The 21,483-nt window shown below is 35.8% G+C and overlaps 1 protein-coding gene across 6 annotated transcripts in view; it reads left to right on the top strand.

Annotated features, from left to right (window-relative positions):
• Positions 1-21,483, top strand: part of FHIT (fragile histidine triad diadenosine triphosphatase) — a 503,125-nt gene that overhangs the window by 130,861 nt on the left and 350,781 nt on the right. For 4 of the 6 annotated variants that reach the window (XM_015875327.3, XM_015875326.3, XM_085516765.1 and 1 more), the window contains one exon: positions 1,594-1,714. In XM_015875327.3, coding sequence (XP_015730813.1) covers positions 1,615-1,714 — 100 coding nt within the window. In that variant the 5' untranslated portion in view covers positions 1,594-1,614. Of the gene's footprint in view, positions 1-1,593; positions 1,797-10,280; positions 10,361-11,444; positions 11,492-21,483 lie in introns of all 6 variants that reach the window. The other 2 variants (XM_085516767.1, XM_085516768.1) reach the window with 2 other exon arrangements.

Below are 21,483 nucleotides of genomic sequence, written 5' to 3' on the forward strand. Positions count from 1 at the left end.
TTCAGGCATCAGTACAAGATAGCAGGTGTTTTCTTTGGTAAGGGATTCTTCTGGCATGTAAAGAGACTTGATTGTGTGTCTTGTCAAGTTCTGAGTTTAATATCCAGTGAACAACACATCTTCTCAGACACTTTATCTTCTCTTAATTTATGGGAAAGAATATATTTTTAGAATGCTTCCAGGTCTTTGGAAACAGGGATGGCTACATTTCATACTTGCCCTTGATCTCCTAGAATGTTGTGATTTTTAAAATAAAAAAAAACATGCTGCTTCCTTGGAGAATACATATTGCTTGAACGTGCAGCCATCTGATCATGTTTTGTGTTTTGTAGGTGGTTTTATTTTGTGATGCAATGACTGACTAGAGCATCTCTCTAACTTATATTTAATTAAGTTCTTTTATGGAATCATTTGATTGAAATGATGAATGAATGAAAAAAAAAGTTGAAAAAGCCAGAACTTCCATCCAAAGGACAAGTGTATTTTACTTTCCAAATTCACTTTCACAGCGTGTGCGCTTACAGTTTACTTATGTACTTGTACCCGCTCCTTTAGCTGGAGCAGACACAAGGAGTGGGACACTAAATAAGAATAAATCTTTTAGATTAAGAACCGTGAAAATGGAATCCATACCGAGGAGCTAAAATGTGTCCAACGCTTTGGGTCTAGTAAGCACAATAGACTTGCAAGAAAAGAACAGCAGCAAAGAAACCCATTTGACTCTTAATAGTGTCTTTCTCAACTGAAGAAATATATAAAACTGAATTTTCTGGTTAGTCATTTGGTTCAAGCAAGGTAATGTTATTGCAATGCTTTTGATGTGTCTGAAGTATCGTGTCACGTAAAATTCTACATTTCTTCATATTTTAACCTGCAGCGTCTTGGATATTTCTGATTGAATTAAATACTTTAAATACTCCAGGGCTTAAGGACCTAAAATAGATGCCGTGGAGGTTGCAACTTAGCTATTTAAGGATTTCCATTCTCACTGAAAGGAGAGAAAGTTTTAGTGAATGAAAATGGAAATCTTTGGCTTTCTGTGTAAAAGAAAATGTTGCACCCAGCTATTGATCTTCACATTTCACTTGTTCAAACTGGAAAGCTTGAACAGAATGGGTCTAATATGTTTTCCTTAGATATTCCTTCAATTCAGACATTTAGTGGAAACATTGATTTAGAAGATGTAGTTTCTGTATTTTCTAAGTTCTTGTGTGCATTGGCTCATGTTGTGACAAAGGGCGTAAGAAATATCATTTGTTCTTTTCCAAACACCTCTGATTCAAAACGTGTAGTACTGAATAAATGGGGATGTGAAGAAAAAGCTACATCCTGTTCAGAATTTTGTAGCTCAGCCGAGATGATGAGAAAAGGGTTTATGGAATCCATATAAAATTTTCATTTTGGAAGGAAGTCATACCACCCTTTTAGATTTCAGAAGGATGGTTAAGAATTTCTCTAGACCCAGCACCTCGTTAATGATGGTACAGATGGCCCTTTCTTTCAGAATGAACTCAGACAATCTGGCTGTCTAATTCTTGTTGTCTAGGAAAGTAAAGTTTGTGCTTCAGTCATCCCAACTGTTGTCTCTTTCAGACCCAAAGGATAACGTCTATCATGCTGCGGTTTGGCCAGCACCTCATCAAGCCATCTGTGGTCTTCCTGAAAACTGAGCTCTCTTATGCTCTCGTGAACCGCAAGCCGGTGGTCCCAGGCCGTATCCTTTTAACCAGTGCCTTGACCATGGGTACCTGCACTCCTGGGAGAAGCAGGGAAGCTTGGTATGCTCTTCAGGCCAGGTAAGGTGTTGCGCGGATTTATTCAGAAGCCAGGCAGTGGAACCAAACACGCTTGGTTGGTGATGCAGAACTGCCGAAAACTGTTGCTTAGCAACTGTGACCTTAGAGGTGAATTTCTATTGACCTTTTCACCACAGAAGATGTATAAACAGCTAGGTGCTACTAAAAGCATTTTAAAGTGTACCTGAGGGGCTACTGCTTAAGTTCCATATTATGCTAAATAACATGTCCTTCTTCCCTTTCAGTAACATCATGTATTTTTAGCGGTAGTAACTTCGTCATGGAGAATGTTCAAGTTCATATAGCTAAGTGTATGCAATTCATTGAATGGCATCAGAATCCTGTATGAAGGCTATTATTGTGGTGGGGGGGTGGGGAGGAGGGGACACAGATTGCTTTATTTATTTGAGTTGGAGTGGATTACATAAACCATCTGTGCAGTAAACATGTGCTTTCTGAGGAAAAAATGAAGCCCTGTGTTGTAAGTAGAACTCTGTTTAGAAACGTTATGGGAAGATCTCTATGCATGAATGGTAAATGCCTTTATATATTTTATTTTGTAGTGTTGCATATTATTTCACAGTCAGAACTGAGTAACTTGCACTCATTTCAGTGGCTAGAATTGAGCTTTTCTGAAACACTCACAACTGATCAGTCCGTTTCCGTAGAGTTTTATGATAACATTTTCATGGGAACTCAATGAGAAAGTTGCTGAGTGCATGTTGAAAACAAGTCTGGAGTTCAGTTAAAGCCTTCTTTTTCTTCTGTGTTTTATCTTTTGTAATTTACCATGTGATTTACTGATTTTGGTGTATATATATATATTATAGTCTATAAGTGTATTGTATTTCCTCCTGAGGTGTTGCACCTCCTATCATTCCTGTCTATTACAATTCTTCAGCACTGAAGTTTTGTGCAACCTGTTTTGAACGTTTCTGTTCATTCCCAATGGCAGATCGTTTGCCTATAAATGTGTGACAAAGATGCACAGATTTCCTAGGAATTTTAAACGTGTTGCTGCCTCACTAATATGTTATAATAAATAAATTAAATGAGCTGCTCCTCTCAATTAAAAGTTTATGAAGTGTCTGAAGTAAATGGAAATGATTTACAGTTTCTACATAATTTTAGGGGAAATATTTTCAAAGCTGTTGAAAGAGTGTTTTGCATTGGTCACTGTGAGCCTGTAAATGCCTTCAGGTAGGTTTATGCATTTTCCAGGCCAGAGAGTGAACAAAATGTTTTGTGGCTGGAAGAGGAAGCTTATAAAGGAATAGTTAATGATTTTTGTTAGTTAGTTAAGTGAACGACTACATTTGTTGTTAAACAAAGAAAAGTGATTTCAGCTGGAAGAGACTTTTTAAAAAAGTTTTGTGTGCATCTAAAAATGTCAATTTAAGGAGCTTGTAAAACTTAATTATTACAAGCTTCTTTCCTTCTTAAATAATTAAAGATTATAAACTCTAGTTGCGTAGTTATTGCTGACAGTTTGGCAGATACATTTATTTGCTCAGATTTAGCATTGTTATCCCATAATGAGTATTGCAGCATATTTTAGAGTGTCACATTGTTTTAATAGCTTGTGCATTGTAATATATAATACAGTCTTTGTTTCTCCGTTGAATAAATGTTCAGGTAATAAAGTCCCAACACTTTCTTCCTCATTACAGGAAAAAAGAAAATAATAGGAAAGATTTTGATGCAAGGGCTGGAATACAGTATGTAAAATAGAGGAATTTGCAGTTGTAAGGTTTTAAAATGCCTGTGTAATGCAGCATTTGTCTTAAGACCTGGCAGTAACAAGTGTATATTCTTTGTTTTATTGCAATAATTTTATCTGCCTTATCTTTGGCATACTTGTGACTTTCCTTTCTTTCTGTCTTTTACGTATATATTTTCTTCCAGTAGAAAATAAAATATTAATGCACGTGCATTAGAGAGACAAAGGAAATCAGTTTGAAGCTAGCTCACTCCAGGTGGTGACTTTAATTAACTTGTAAGGTTGAAATTCCTTCTTGAAACAGAACGTAGTATTGGAGTGGTGTATTTGCTGTAATAGCTTTAAATACAGTTGTTGTACGCTGAGAAATTTCAGAAAAACGGTCTTGTGGAGATCTAAGTTTTGTGATTTGATCAATGCTGAAGCATACTAGCTCAGTTAACACATTAAACAGCTTGTTTTGTTTCTTTCTAACTGTCAATCCTGTGAATTCGTCTTGACATTTGAAAATCAAACTGCGCTAATAGTAACCAGGAGTAGAAGTAGCAAGAATATAGCATTCTTGGTAAGGAAAGAGAAGTCCTGTTCCTAGAAAGAGTTATCTGAGTCTTATCTGACTCAGGATTAGGCTTCTTTCTTATGGCTGCACAGTAGTTCATGGGTGCACAAACCCTCAAGGGACGATGTCCTGATCATTGCAGATTGTTGAATGGTTACTTTAATATTGAGTAGCGGGGTCTGACGTTAAACTGCAATCTCTGCTGTCCAAGCTAAAGGATGTTTGTGCAATTGACGCTTGTGGCAAACTCTTTCAACTCTTGTGGCACAACCTGACAGGAAAAGCTGCGCATAACTCAGCATGCAGGGTTAGTGTCTATTTCTCTTTGGAAATCCAGTCCCACTGCTGTCACCCAATGGACACTTAAGGATTAAGAGGTGCTTGTTCTCAGTCTCTGTGAAGACATCAAATCAGTCAAGTCTCACAACAGCATGAGGAATACATGCCTGTTTGGTTTACCTCTATATTTCTATATTTCTAAGTGGAAGATGGCTCTTCCCTTCTCTTTTCTGTCTTACTTCAGAGCAGCAAAGCACATTGTCCTGGTGGCCGTCTTGCTAAATGAGCTTTTGTTTTAGGGTGTTTTTCCCTATTCTGTACAGAAGTGCTATGATGCTGTTTTAGCATCTCCTGTGGATTCTTATGGAGCCAGGAGACTAGATGGGAATACTACGTGCAGAACACATCTCAGCAGTTTGGCACTTGCCTCTTGTATATATCCCAGCAAGCTTTACAGATACCATTTTCAATGGAAATGTGCTATGAAGGTGGATTGTGAAAAGCCATCTGTGGCTGTCTTGAACAACTTTTAGATGTATTAGGAAGATAGCTTTCAGTAGCTGGAATAGTGCAGGGGGATGTGTCTGTTGTCAGCAGATTCCATCCTTCCTTCACTCAGAATGCACAAGCCAAGAAGTGGATCAGGTCATGCAGCTGGTAGAAACTATTTCTCCCTGCCTTCTTAGTTTATTTCATTCATAGCACTGCTGCTTCTGTGGTTCAGAGCACAACCTTAGTGTCTTCTTTAACAAAATCCATCTGTTCTCTGACATCAACTTTGTGTGGCTACAAATACTTTGTGAATGCCTTACTATTTTATAGATCCTTTCCTAGCCATACACCATGGTTTTACATGTTTTTGCTTACATCTTCAGTAAAAGTGAACTGTGTTTTTTATCACTTTCTCACTGCGTTGTGCAGGGTACTGGCTTCCATTTTGTGTTAAACATGAAAAATGATTTTGAGCATTAGCAGAATCCACTTTGGGGCTAAGACTTCTATTGTAAATAAAATTATTCATTTGTTCTGTCCCACATTTTTTTTTTTCTTTTCGGTAGACAAGATATTGATCTTTGGATTTCTGTTCAGGATGCCGTAAGGAGAACTAGCAGTGCAGGAACACAGCAACATTTGTAAATTGATTGAATGCAAAATGTAATGACAGAGACAAACATCAGATCTATGGCAATACTATATTATACAAAGCATTTTTCAACAGTTTATTGAATTGGCTGTTAAAAAAAAACACACAACACTTTCCATCTGGGAGCAATGAGATAGGGATTATCAGGCCCAAGCGATTTTATAGTAATTCATAGTGGACATGCACGTGTGTGCATGTAATAAATTGAACACTTTACAATTATTTTTCATCTGGAATTGATTGTGAATAAGGCTTTGCATTTGAAAAAAAAATAAATAAGAATGACCCTGTTTAACTGTAATCTACTAAGTGGATCTGGACTATTTAGTATTGCATCTTTCCATAGGGATATGCTGTCTTCTTCCAGAAAGTATCATGATCATAGGGATTACAAGAATTACAGCTCATATAAAAATCTACCATACAAGGTTGGTGGTCTTTTTTTGTTGCTGTGGCAGCGTGCTGTGCTGTGAATTACTGTGGCTTGTTCCTTTGTTAATGACTAGAGAAAACATTAGTTGAACCAGATGCTCCTTCAAAGATCTGATAACGCCCAAAGCTGCGGTGTAATTGTTCTGGGTCTTTTTCATGGGTGGGATGGGATCTAGGGTCATCCAGTGTAAGAATAGCATCTGGTTTGCTATACAATTGATATGTCTGTAAGCTGCTCTGTAATATATTATCAGAAGTGCTGTATTACTTGAGATTGACATATTCTGCACTAAGACAACGTAATTGATGCTTTTATTAATATATCTGCAGTTATAAAAAAGAGAAACTATTTATCAGCCCTGTGTGATAATATGTATTAAAAGAAATCTTTGGTTACAGTTCTGATCTTTTTTTTCCTACACACTGTCTCTAGACAGACAGGTTCTCTCACAACTTTGGTTGAAAACCATGGTGTTTAGGTTGAAAATCAGTATTTTGCATGTATACAAAGTTTTAATTCTCCTGAAGCTACAGAGCTGCTAACTGTGATTTAGTGGCTTGTACATTACACATATATCACATCTGTATTTATGGTGTATAATTATGATTTTTATGTTTTTTTTAGCCCAAAGAACTTTTAATATTTGCTATAAAACTAAGCTTTAGCAAATAAAAAACTAGTTATTGCAGAATATAAATATTTGCATTTGCATATTGCAATAATGTACCCTGCACCATTACAACTACACATTAAACATATCCAGCCCTGTGGGAAAGTACTCTTTTAGTGCTGGTTACAGAAACTACATATGCGTTACTGTTATTAGCTCACATTAGTGCAATGCTAAAGAGCAGTTCTGAATCAGTTCCACGGTGTGTCAGTTCACTTTCAAGCTAAGAGCTAAAAATAATTTCTTGTTCTGTGAAGGCTTTGCTGTGAAGTCTAAGTGGGTCCATAGAGAGATAGTGTGGATTCAGAATCTTGGAATGGCTTGGGTTGGAAGAGATCTCAAAGATAATCTCATTCCAATCTCCCTGAGGTGGGCAGGGCTGCCAAACCAATAAAGCACACTGAGAAAGATGCTGTTACTTGTTGTAATGAACTGTCATCTTAGTTTCAGCTGGGACTGAAATTCTTTTTTTCAGAGGATCTGGTATGATGCTAAGTTGTGGTCCTGTGAGAAAAACAATGTTGATGACACACTGATGTTCATAGTTGCTGCTAAGCTGTGTTATACAGAGCCAAGGCCATCTGAAGCAAGGGCCCAAGGAGCTGGGAGGGAACAGAGTTAGGACAGCTGACTTAAACAGGCCAAAGTGATATTCCATGCCAGGTGACATCAAGCATAAGGAGTTCTGAAGGAGGCAGGAGTTCATCTCACTGTTCAACTGTTTGGGGGCTAGCTGAGCTTCATTTAGGAAGTGGTTAGCAGTTGCTTGTGCATCACTTGCTATATGCATTTATATATATTTACATATATATTTGCCATAATTATTATCCTTTCCTCTATTTGAGTAAGTGGTTTTATTTCAACGCAGAAGTTCTACTTTGTCTCAATTCTCCCCCCCATTGCGTTGGGAAAGGAGAAGTGAGTGAACAACCGTGTGGTGCTCAGCTACCCGCTGTCTTAAACTGCAAAGTAGAAAACTTGAATTCCTTGAATTTCTTAATTTTTCTAAGTGCTCTGGAAGAAGACATTAGTTAGAAGAGGGATGCAGTAGCTTTGCTGGCATAGAATATACTCTGTGAGTGAGAAGAATAAGTTACAAGTAATGAATCTTGTGTGGAAATATGGGAGAAATAGAGAGTAAGTTTCTTTAGCAGGAATGGAAAAGAGATTCAGAATTACTTTCTGTACTGTCAGTATTTGATAATTTCTTTTTGAGAAAATATCTCAGCTTTGGTTCTGTTCTTAGATCCCAAGCAAAACTGTTCAGTGACTCTTCCTTATTTGAGCCATCTTGATTCCTTATCAAATGAGAATAAGTCCTATGCTTACTGTTTTTTTAGCTGAATTGAGCAGTGTTGAACAAAGGGCAGGTGGGACCGTACCCCTGGCAATACCAAGCCAGTAGGTCAGCTTGGCTGTATTCACAGCCTACCTTCTGGGAGAAAATACTCTGCTCAAACAGCTCAAAGAATGACTGCTCAGCTCTGTGTATGCAAGCCTCTTGAATTTAGTGGTGATAGAGAGACTAGTTAATTATGTCAGGGCTGGAGTCATTTTGTTTGCAGACTACAAACAAAGGGATAGTGTTTGACTCACATTAGGAAATGCTGTTTCAGAAGATAATAGATTCAGGATTCTGTGTGCAAAAGCTCATCTGATGGTCTGTCTGCCTGTCTCTCTCTCTACGTTAGTGTTTGTTTATTTTCTGACTGTATCATTTGGTCAAATAAGAATACTTCCTCTCCCTTCAAATTTTGCCTCACTTGAAAAGTGCTCACTGTTGAGGGAGACATACTTCATGATAAGGATTTTCCTATTCTGTTTGAGTGGTTATGTTTGCATTAATGTGGTGGTGTTACTGAAATGCTCTGTGGCACAATTTCAGAAGGAAAAAAAACCAAACAAACAAAAAAACAGAAGCGATGTAATCAAACATTTTTTTACTGATTTGCAAGTAAGAGTAATTTACTAACCAGATTGCTCGTTTACATGTATTTATCAGGATGAAGATAAGAATTTCTTGAGACATAGCAAAAAAATGTACCTTAAGGCCACATGTGGGAGAGACAGTAGCTCCCAGGTTAGATTCTGGTTCTTGATATACAGTCCATCTTAACAAATGTTGTAGGGGGTTGCACAGTCTCTTAGTAGTGATGTGTTCAACTGGCTGTAAAGCCTTGCTCATAGAGAGTAATCAGATCTCAGGAAGATAGGCTTAGGAAAAAAATAAGCTGTGTGTTGTAATGGGTCAGGTTCTAGGCTACGTTGCTAACATGGTGAAATACAGTTTGGTTTATTCCCTCATTCATCTGTGAATTGTCACTGTTGTTTAAGCCTTATTAAATTACTTGATCCCAAGTCCAACATGTTATGCTTGCACTTGCTATGAGTATTTCAGTGGCATGCAGTGTACCATTTAAAGTTGTGTTACTAATATATGTCCTCTAAAAGTGGCACTGTTTGTCCTTCCATACTCCAGGGACTTGCAGAAGAATTTTTGAAGCTAGTCCATGAGTGCTCAGTGCTGTGGTACCTATTATGCACACTTACACCATGCCCATAAAGCAATGCACAGTGTGGAAAGACTGTTCTTGTCATCGTGAAAAAAATGTGGTACTTGAGCATTTTAAATAAGTTGGCTGCTGATAGCTGTGGAAGGTCACATTTCATAGCAGCTCCCTATTGTCTTCCCTATGTTGTGATTTTTATGTTTTACATTATAATTTTTAAGATCCAGTTTTATATGAAGGCAGTGTATTTTTGAAGGTTAAAAGTATCGGACTCACTTTCTTCTTTAAAAAGATTTCGCTGTTAGCTTAGTTGCAGCCTCCCGTTTTCTCTTGTTTACTATTGTTAACAACTAGCAGAGCATCTTAGCATTTCCATATCAGCTTACATCTTTAGATATGCTGTGAAATTCCTGTTATCGTGGTGGCTGAGATATCTGGCAAAAAAAGAAATCAATTTGTATTTTAGTACAGCAAGAGACCAGGAATCATGGAATCACCAGTTTGGAGTGAGAAAAGTCTCCTCCTAAGGAACTGTAAGAAGTTTAAAAGACAGGGCAGCAAAGCTATAAGGATGAAAGTAAAACTTAGAGGTAGCAAAGTTTTGTCTGAAAAATAGCAGGAAAACTGAGGTTGGACTCAGAGATAAAATGAATATTTCCTTTAAGTTTTAACCCATATTTGGCATTCTTGTTACTGAAAAAAATGTGAAGTTCTGTTCATAGATAATTAATACTTTTAGTCCAGCAGCTATTTTCTAGTCTAGTAGAGAGCAAATTAATAATTGGAGTGGTTATTGAGCAAACCTGTAATTTTATGCTTTTTATCGCATCAGTAAACCCAAACGAATTCAACAGCCATAAACAGTCAATGGATAGCAAACACAAAAGACGAGTGTGCTGCCACTGTATTTGTACCACTGCCTAAACTTAAGTCCACTTAAACTTGGGTTTCTTCAGTTCTTTAACAACCCTAAGTCTGCTGCTTACTTCCCTGCATCAACTTGCAGATATCCGTGTACTTTACATTTGGGCACCTAAGAAAGGAATGAAAAGGTTTTATTTTTGTTATCACATAACTGGATTTAAAATCAGCTTTTAAAATTTAAAAAAAAAAAGAAAAAAGTTTCTGGCTAATGAAGGAGATGACAGTTACAACACTTTTCCTTTTAGGTTTGTCCACATCTTGAACATTAGTCTTCAACACAGCCATCAGAATGTAATATGCAGCACACACAGGGTTAACAGCCTGGGTAAGGTACTGCATGGCTTGCTCTTAGGGTGGGATATAATTAAAAGTGATGATTGGAATACATGGTTATTCATAATAGATGTCACACAATTACCATAAGTAATGCAATACATGCAAAATCTCCATTTATAATGAAAATAGATTTGCTGGAAGTCAATTGAAAATTTCATTTATTCCTTATTATTTCTAGCATATTGGAATATTTTGTGCTATTTGGTGTGATACAGCACTCAATGTTTTCCTCAAGTATTTATTTCTGAGAGGTATCTGACATGAATTTCCTGTTGCAACAGCCAAAACAGCATCCTAGAGACACAGTGTTTAAACTGTCATATCTTCTCTTCTCTGAACCTGGAGGTTTTGCTGCAAAATATTCCTTTATGGAACATAATTATAAAATAAAGTAGATATTTCATTAGTAATCATCTTTTATTTATATTTAGGGATAGCCAGCAGAGAGGGAGGGAGAAAAAGGCATGCCATGTACAGGGAAAAGTGATCAGGGGTGTTGTATAAACAGGCAGAAGTGAAGCAGTAGTTCTCTGTGGTGTGTGATTCCATTACTTTCTCTGGGGCAAGAAGTAACAACAAATATTGCCATAGCCTTATCTCTCCCAGCTACACGGTGTAGATGTTAATCTTTGGAGGGTAAATCCAACATTTACTGTATCCTGATTTCCTCAGAGACTACTTACCAGTTGGCAAAAGGAATGTTTTAAACACAATTGCTTTTCTCTGCAGCAGTACTAAATAACTGAGTGCAAAATAACTGAGTTCTGAAATGCGAGACCTCAAAGGCTTCACCCCTTCTGGTATCTATTGCATTTGATGTTGGACCAAGTCCTTTTCTCCCTCTCTTCTGCCTTGCCACCCCTACAGCACAGTGAACTCCTGCCCAGAAGCATGCTTTCCCTGTTGCCCATTCAGTAAGGCAGCACAGATGGGTCTCTCCTGTGTTACTCGGTGCCCAGAGCCTCTCAGTTTGTTACTTGGTTTGTTTAGGAAATGCTTTCTTCTGTTGGTTTGAACTGGCAGGTGAGAATATCAAAACAGTGATTCTAAATGGCCTTATAATTGCTTCGCAGAGCTTCAGCTTCAGGGTCGAGATCCTTCTCTGAGCCAAGATAATTGGGTAAGTTATGTTTTAATAAGTTGTCTTGTACAAAGTTAGATATGAACATAAAACACAATGGAGGCTTTGCTGTAACATGAGACTACAGCAGAAAATGAAGTACCTGATTTATGGATACAGACGTATCTTACTCTATCACTCACACTATATCTAAGTTTCCAAGGTTTTATGAGTAATGAACAGTCTTCTAATTTGTTTATTATTTGTTTTGTATTTTACTGTTCCTTATAACCCACTGAATTCTGTTTCTGATAAAAATAATTACTGTAGCACTCTCACAGTGAGGACACTTGAGCAGATGTTCATGTCCTACAACAAAAGATAGAAAATTCCCCTATTGATAGTCTTCAGTTTAACATCTGCATTCAGAGCAGGGACCTCTACAGAAACTACCTAAGACCAGTTAATTTTTCATCAGTACCCATTTTTGTTTCTCTCTCTCTCTTTTTAATGATACACTTTGATATGGTTATGGTTACCAGGGTGTCTTTAAATTTCAAGGTTTTACTTCAGAATTTGTTATCTTTACCTATTAATTAGTGTAAATGCATTGAGATGGCATCGCTATTTGCATAGTGACATTGAAAATTGTGTGTAACAAGTAAGAATTTAGGTGAATTTGGAAATACTGCTATTTTATGCAGTCTTTTCTGATGGACTCAATGTAGATGAATATGAGCTTTTGATTTGATGTGTATGTAAAAATGTAACTATGAATGCTGTTCTACAAATGTGTCATTGTGTGGCTCTGCATTTCTTTATCTCTCCCAGAGAAAATATGCTGTGTTAAAAGGAAGAATGTCATTACATGTGACATGTTACGTATGTATATTATGCCAGTATACAAATTAATGTTGCCAGAATTCATCCACACCAGTTTAATCACTACAAGCACACATTTCAGCATCACTATTTTAGAATGGGTTATGTTAGTGATGATTCAAGCCATTCAGAGCCTTATTCACCAAATGTGTAGGTCACTTTGCTACATCCAAACTCCAAGGATAAAGTTATCGAACAGAAACTGCTAAGGATACAGTTCTTTTGCAGCATGCTTGTTATATTTCCTTTGTTTTAGAGAGGAAGTAAGGAGAGTGGGGAATAAGAGCAGGATTTAAGATCTTGATGTCACATCTTGAAGAACCTTTAAGAACTCAAAATCTAGCAAGACTTGTGATCATGTTGCACAAACACAAGAAAAGTAGCCAGAGTGCATGATTTTGCTGTAGAGAATTAGAGAATCACTTGATCACACCTGCCTATATGGAAACATCAATATGGTAAAACTGAATTGCTTTGAACTGCACTTGAAATTTGCTGGTGTTTTGGGGTGTCCGTTTTGCCCTTTGGTAATGATTTAACATTACCAAATGTCCCTACCTGATAAATGCTTCAGAGACTGTCGTCAGTATTGAAAATGGTCTAATGCTTTCTTGTTAGAGCCAAGAGCCTTGTGTTTCAATGTACTATTAAAGTTTGTTAGCAGAATGTCTACCTATCATATTTACAAAATGAAATTATGTGTTTCTCCTCTCTGCACCCCAATTAATTTTATTCCAGATAGCACGAATAACAGACAAAATGAAGGCAAACATTCTAATAGACTATTTTGCAGAGCTCCTTTGTTGGGGGGTGGGTAAATTAATGTGAGAGCAAGCAAAACTTTATAATCGCTTTGAAATAGGATCAATATATTTGTCAAATGAGTCTCCTTTAAAATTTTAGTGAGAGACATCAGATTTGGCTGCTCTTGCTGAGCTGCTTAAGAAGTAAAGTATTTGAAGAAGATTTGTTGGATTTTTTTTTTTTTTTTTTTTTTTTTTCCCCTTCCTCTGTCATTTGCAATGCATATAAAGCATGGATTTACCACAATTAGGTAGCAGGAAGGCTTAAAATCAAAACAAAAAAACTCACACCTAATTAGTACCTAGTCATGTGGATTGATGCTAATAGCATCTCTGCTCAATCAATGTTTTCCTCCTATGACCCTATCGTTATTAAGAAAATAATGTATACTTTCTTGTCTGTCAAAAACAAAACCAAACCCACAAAAATCTGAACATGAAATGATTCTATTTTTATCTTAATTTGAATGCAGCAGCATTAATGGAATGCTGCTGACTGAGCAGAATGTTGTGCTGAAGTTACTTTCAAATAAAAAAAAAAACAACAGAGAAAGTGTCCTCTCCAGTTCCTCAACAAAGTAGGAAATGTACTTAATATTGATTATAATTTTTTAAAATAAATACATATATATGCATGTCTATAAGTTCAGTGCTATTGAATCATCTTTTGCATTTGTGGAGAAACATGTTTATTATGTGAAAATAAGATACTGGCTGAAAGAATCTGATGCAATCAGATATTTGCAGAAAGCAAAACCTCAGAAACAGCGCACTGTAGCATTCAGTTTCAATTAAACTGAACTGCTTTCCTTAATGCATGCAACAGCTCAGTTTTGGTTGTGCTGTTCAAGTTGTCGTCCATTGGTTAATGGTTCTTGAGCTTTAGACAGTTGAAAATTAGAGGCAGTGTTTTATTTTGATGACGCTGGAGTCAACATGTAGATTTTATTCAAACCTGGGCGCTAGATAGAGAACAAATTAAGCAGTTAAAAAGCCTATGAGGCTCAGGTTAGTCTCTGAAGATGTCTTGCAAGGAACTACTGAGTGTTATAAATGGACTGCAGGGCTGTAAAGCTTTGTGCATACATGTATTTCTGTGCTGCCTGCAGAGTTATCTCCTTGTGATGATTGTTTTTTATCGCTTTTGATACATCAGAAGCCTTTTAATATTAAGCTTAAACTTGCTTTGCCCATTTTTAACCAATAGGGACACAAAATGTCACAATGAGGTTTTTATTTATGTAAATGTGAGTGATATACTTAATCCAAAGTTCTCATGAGAGTCCAGGTCTGGCTTTATTCATCCTTTAAAAGCCAAAAAAAAATGGTTCCTTCTTTATGGCATTCACAGCAACATTATTTGTGATGGCCTAACCCTTGTAACTAGTTTGGTTTCTTTATTGATCATTCCATACGTTACTGCATTTGGAGAATATAGAATAGTCTGTTTGATTGACTGCTAAAACTGGGGGTTCTCTTGTGTGCAAATCAAATCAATGATGCTTAATTCAGAATTTGGAATGTATGTGAGGTGTGTTCAGAAATGTAGTAAGTTTTGATCCTTCTAAACTAAATAACAGGATGCATAATAATAAGTATTTTGATACAAAAAAGGATACTATGAGTCTGATGCTTCTAAATGAAAGAGAATAAATCTGTAGTTTAAACAACCAATAGAAATGAAATGGTCCTTCCATGCCGTGGCTGACTTGGTGTCGTGTCTTTGTACTCCCCAAAATCTTCTGCTTTTTTTCTTTTGTTTTTATCCAGTGTGTACACGATCAGGGGTAGGACAAAAACGTTGCAATCAAGCTTTGTGTGAGATTTTCTCAGCTTATCCTTGATCTTAAACTCATTGCATTGTACCTGTGTGAAGTTAACTTTGTGCAGCAGCTAATGTCATAAGGGATTGCTCAAAATTGCTTACCAGATTTCAGAATAAAGAATACCATGTGATTTGATGATTGTGTTCTGTGTTGGTTGAAAAGGCACAGGGAAATGCTCCATTTGTCTTTTTAAATAATAAAAATTGCATCAGGATTGTCATCTGATCTGTCAAAAGATTCAACAGCAATAACTACTGTCTTTGATCTCGTTACTTCCTTTTCCCTTCTGAAACTTTTTAATCTTTGCTTGAAAAATTGTTAGCTGTTGTAGATCTTGAGTGCTGGTTGTGCACACTTACTACAAAACCAAGGGTGATCCCTGAGGTCCCTTCCAGTCCAGACCATTCTATGATTCTGTGAGACGTGCTTGCTTTTGAAACCACTGAATTATGCATAGTGATAAAATACTATTCTTTGAATAGAGAAGAATTTAAGGCATTTCTTTGGTATTATCTTCTATACTACTTCAGTAACTTTTTAATCAAATTGCTCATAGTTCTAAATTGAGTTACTGCTACCCTTATAAAAACTAAGTGTTAACAATTATTATTTTCTTTATAATAAACTGATGTAAGAAAAATCCACTTTAACATGAATAAGCATTTGGTTCATCCTGAAGAGGATTGCAGAACTAAATATAATGCTAATATACTCTCATTCAACTGCAATGCAGTGTTTATAATAACTAGAATCAAAAGCCAGACCTATGCAGTTATTAACACTGTGATTGCATTTTTAATTTTAATTGAGCACACTCCTGTGGCAGTGATGAACCATATCTTTTTCCATAGATCTGAAACTTACACCTTGACAAGAACTGTTTCTGGAACCTGGAAAAAATTATATATATACAGATGTTCTTACCTGTCTGTTTTTCGTTCTCATTTTGGAAGGTTCTTGAGCAGCCTTCCTAGTTTGTGACACTAATAGTTTTCCATCAATGAGGCATCATTACCATGTGCCTGAAGAGCTGAGCTGGAAGAAGCTGAGACTTTAGAAGTATTGCTGCTGATCTTGTAGGGCTGAGGATGTTCCCTGTGGTTTCCTTGTCCCATAGAACTGGGGTGCAGTGAAAGCCAGCAGACTCATAAACTTAATGTTATTCCACATCTTGAATCTAATTTTTGTTCATTGTCAGCTGAGCTGCTGCACTGTGCAAAGCATCTGCTGTCAGAGTCACAGAATTCTGAATATCTGTTTAAGAAGATCCTTTGTGACTTGCTAATTATATTTCATGACAGTCCTGCTTTCTTTTGAATAATAATGAAACAGAAAACTCTCAAATTTAGTTTTAATAGAAACAAAATATATTCAGTGTAGTGATAAACCTTGAAAAATTGCCATTCACATGGAGTAATTATATATCATTACCTTTAGTTACTACTGGATTCTCTGTATTTTGCCTCTTAAGCAAAGGAAAGCATAAGTGTGCTGCATATACTGAAAGCAATTCAATTTGCCCAATTAGCAAAGTTTGATTGATTTCAGGGACTTTTTTTTTTTTCCATAGAATACTAGTTGTCTGTCGCTTCTAGGTGTAAAAATCTATTTTTTTTATGTTATTGAAGCTTAACTGAATTCCAGAACTTTCTATGCAGATTCAGTTGACAATTGTTTCAAATACCCACCCCCCCAAAAAAAGGATAAGGCAGTCATGTTATCTTTTCATCATGCTCCTTGAAATTAGTTGTGCTAGCCACAGCGAATACCCTGTGTTTTACTATTGTGTGCAACTTTCTCCTTCAAGACTTCGGGGTCTTGAAAATGCTCTGTTAAAAACTGATGCTGAGGGCTGTTTTTCACCACTCTTAGCATTTGGTAATAGGGATGTGAGAGTGCATTTGACAAAAGGAAATAGAAAAGTAATTAATTGGGTTTGAGTCTGCAGATGACAGTGTATCTCTGCTCACTTTAAAATATGAAAATACCATGAATTATGGACATTTGGAAGTAGTTTCCAATAACTTGAAAATGTCGTTTATTGAAGCAGTAAGGAATAACTCCAAAACTGGGGCTTTTTTCCCAGTTCGCTCCAGTACCTTTTGGCAGTTATGGGAGATTTAAAATAGTGAATGAACAGATAATCTGAACAAAAGCAATATTTTTCCCAGTTCTTCTGAAAGCAAAGAAACATAGCTTACTGAGAGAAATAATTTTAATGCTTGTTTCTCCTAAGACAAGGAAGGTTAATGTGACAGCAGTTCTTAATTATTATACCTCAACTGGTTTTCAAAAACTGCATTGGTTAGGATATTTCAACTGTATTTCTATAAATTAGGTGTGCCAACGTACACGTAGTGTCCTATAGGCAAGAGTAAGCCAATATTAAAATGCAGACCCTGTTATTTCCTTAGGTCTTGTTCAATAGAAATCTTGCTGAAGTAATGATTCAAACATAATCATTTTGCAAGAATAAGCAAGACTGACCTTTCAAATGTGATTTTCACCTATGTAGCCATCAGACTTAGGTCATGAATGCAATATGTGGAAGAATATATGGTAGTAGTGGTGAAAAACCTTTGTATGGGACTGAGTTCATTTTGCTTGCTTAAAATCATGCTACTCATTAGTGGTTCAAGACAGATAAAGAGCTGTATGACTCAACAAGTATCTGCTGCTATGTAATGAACTTGCTTATTTTGCATATGTAAAATAAGATAATGAATTGAAGAAAATCTTTTGAAAAGCTTGAGTTGGTCATTTTAGAGACAAAGGCTTGTTGTAGTGGTTTAGGCTGCAACTGATTTGTAGCTGAAAGTAGTATTTTAATAAGCCTTTTGTAAGGTCATAAAAATGTCTTGTCCCTACTCATATTTTTAGTGAACTTTAAACACATTCTTCTATGTGCTCATCTTTCCATTTCTCTGGATACTGTGTGTGTCTCATTTATGGGGTCATGTATGAGAGGAAATGCTCGGTACAATTACAAAGGCTATGATTTCTTTTAAGTCTTTTTAAATCAATACGTAGCTTCTGATGGCAACTTAATGACTGCCTCAGGGCACCTTAATTTTTTTTGACCAGCAAAATGATTTTGATGGGGATGAGAAAAAGGCAAAAGTCATTGTTTAGATTACTTGCAAGCATAGTTTGTTAAAAAATGATTGCAGTGATAACTCGGTGTGATTTTAATGGTTTTGGATTATTAAGTATTAAAATAACACTCTTTGTAGCCACAGTTCAATATGCTTCTTTCTTCTTATCATATGGTTTTGGTTGCCAGAGTAGGTTTACAGTGCTTCTGTTGAGATATACTTAGAAAATTAATGTGGACATCACTGACAACAAAACTTCCCTTCTGTTATCCCACCTTCATGTCTTTCATAAATATTATACTTTCTTTTGTGTTGCTCTAGTCAGTAATCATTTTCCTGTATCAATTATGATTCTGTTTTTGAGACCTTATTAGGATCACAGCAAGTAACCCATAATAACAGAGTAAAATAATGATAAACTTTCTTAGACGGTGAAGAACTCTTTGTAAACTCATTTTATGTCAGGATTTGATAGCATTTAAAAATTATTGTTAGAAGTTTCATTCTGTATCATTGTCACCAATGAATATTCAAATTCACGATCCTTCTTTTAAACAGAGATGCATCACATAGACTCTAAAATCAAAATGATATCTGCTAGTTTCATTTGGAAGTATAATTAAGGTGTATAATGTCATTTAACTGTTTAATGAACTCTGCATAATGTAATAGAATACAAATATTTGACCTTCCTGACAGTGACTGATGGATTGAAGTTGCATAGCATGATATCATTAGAATGTCAAATAACATCATTATTCATGATTATCAGGAATTATTCAGGTGAAATGGCAAATGTAATGGAAAGCTATTATTTGTGTGTGGGCTGCAGATTGACTTTCTTTGTCAGTGCCATTCTCTTGATGATACAGGGGTAAGATACTCAGATTTATTGAGCTACAAAGAATTAATGTCATAGGTTAAACAAATGTCAATAATATCAGGAAGGGATTTTCAGTAGGTCAGGTCATGTATTAAATGTCTAAGAGTAACTACTTGTGATAATATGTTATCTTCAATTCTACTTTGACTTCCACTAAATGTTGAAAACATCTTTAGATATGGGGATTTGCAGCATAAGAATATATCAATATGAACTGTTTTCTGGGTGATATTTTTGATGGGAGCCAAACAAAAATACAATTCAGACTGTGTGCAGTGGAACTGCAATTTCATCCTCTACTCTCACTAGCATAAATGCAGAATATAAACTTCTGTTCTACAAGGTGATTCATATATTCATATAATCATGATATTATCAAGCACACATATTACCACTGCAGATTCTCAGAAATAAAACAAATCCTCTTATAATTTAGCTGATTCCATTCTCAGGATAGTTTGTTGCTGTAGTCCAATAGCTTATGCATATGTTATCTTGCTTGATGAGATGTGGAAAATTGAAACGGATTAAAATGAATTTTAATGAATTATAATTACCTGTATTCATAACATATACTGAAGAAGAAAAAGCTTTGTGGGCCATTAGAGTTACAGTAGCAGATCTGAATTCTGTAAAGGTACAAAGATTTACATTTAGCTCAAACTGAATGATAAAAGAAACTGGTGATATGGCAAACAAGCATGAGATTTAGGTTCAGTCTTTTATCCTTTCAAGTGCAAGTGACTCAGTTTTTCATGACTTTGCATTTCCTGTGCACAAAACAAATTATGCTACAGTGTTTTACCAGATGTCCTTTATCTTTATTTATTTATTTATTTATTTATTTTCCTATCTGTTTTCTTCTTTGGCTTTATGTGTATTAGATTGACACAGGAAGCACAAAGAATAGCCTTACCCTCATGATGACATGCTTATCTCAAAATTGGCAGAATGGAAATGGCATCTCATTTTTTTGTGGATTTCATTAGTCAGGCAGATTCAGCACATACTATGTACTTTAGTTCTTAGTATCTCTAGAATTTAGAAGGTTTTAAAGTTTGTATATGCTTATGAGTAGAACACGCATTTCCTGCTACAGTGTATGTTTCCAGGAAAATCTCTTTATGGGTGAAATGCCCTTTTTAAGGTTAGTAAGTCAACTTGATTAGAAAGAAATTTGTCATTTATCTACTGCTGATCACAATCTTTGTTTTGTTTTTGTTTCAGATTGCTACTGTCTCAAAAGGGCTCTTAAAGCAAAAAGGCAATTTAGATGTGTCTGTTTAAAAACAAATTACAGAATCCAGTATATCTTGATGCCACATTGAATTCAATGAACCCGTGTCCTGAAGGCTGTTATGTTTCAGTATTTTGATCTGGTTTTGTTACGTACGTGCATCCTGTGTTTAGCTGGATCCAGTCTTCTTTGGAACTTGAATTTGTCATGTCCTTATTTTGTAGATTCATCCCATCTTGAGGGGTCAGTCTTCTTTGCTGTCCTTCAGGGACTTTCATGTCTTTCACAGTGAATTCAACTAACAATAATTTGCTTTGATCTAAAAGGCTGTTTTCCAATCTTACACGACTTGCTTTCTTTAGTTTGCCTTGCTGCCCTACCATGTATCCAAGTAGAAGGTTCAGATACTTACAAGACTATTTTCATTATTGTTTGTTTCAAAATGAATTTTTGAGTAATTCCTTCAGTAAAATAGAATAAGAAAGATTTAATCACATTCCTTGCTTTGATGTATATATGGCATAAGGACTGCTTCATTTTGATACTAGTGTTTGAATTAAATTTTTTTTATTATTTTTTTTAGTCTCAAGAAAATGTTGAATGTTCAGTACTGTAGAGCTGTGCATTGTAATCATAAAAAAAAAAATTGGAAAGATTGTGCTTGTAGCATTCTCATAAACACCTCTGTAGTCTAGTTTCAGCTTTAAAGCAAATACTGTTATAATGGCACATGTAGTTCTGCTCCCAATGTAGTAAATTCTAATGAAATCAATAAAAGCATAAAGACAGAATTAGTAGCTAACTCAAATGTCTCCATGAGAATGTAAAGTCTGTCTTATCTGTAAGAAGCTGATGGCCATAAAATGAAATGTATTTAAATACACTGCTAAAGATAATTAAAATATCATAGAGGACCAAAGCACTTCAGCTGTAGATATTCATTAAATTGACCATTAATAACTTGTTAAATAAAGGAATATTACTGTGTTCATAAATTTTGTATGCAGATTTTATTAAGCTGGCATGTTATGTGGATTGATTCCCTGACATCCCCTGGCTGAGGCTGTATAGATAATAGTGTGTTGTTCGAGTTTTCTATAATCCAGGAATTCTGACTGACATTTTCTAGCTGGAAATTACATTTTTTGTTCTGGGTAGTAATTCTTGCAACCAGTCGGCAATCAAAAAACATAATTATGGTGTTGTGATTGGAATGGCCTTATTGTTATGTCAGCATTTTTTCCCCACAGATTTCTTTTTTCCAAGACTTATAACTCAGGCATAACAATATTTTAAGAGTTAACAACTACAATTTTAATGGTTTTT

Source organism: Coturnix japonica, chromosome 15 (genome assembly GCF_054131305.1).
Source record: "Coturnix japonica strain WE chromosome 15, WE-NBRP24, whole genome shotgun sequence".
Taxonomy (NCBI): Eukaryota; Metazoa; Chordata; class Aves; order Galliformes; family Phasianidae; genus Coturnix; species Coturnix japonica.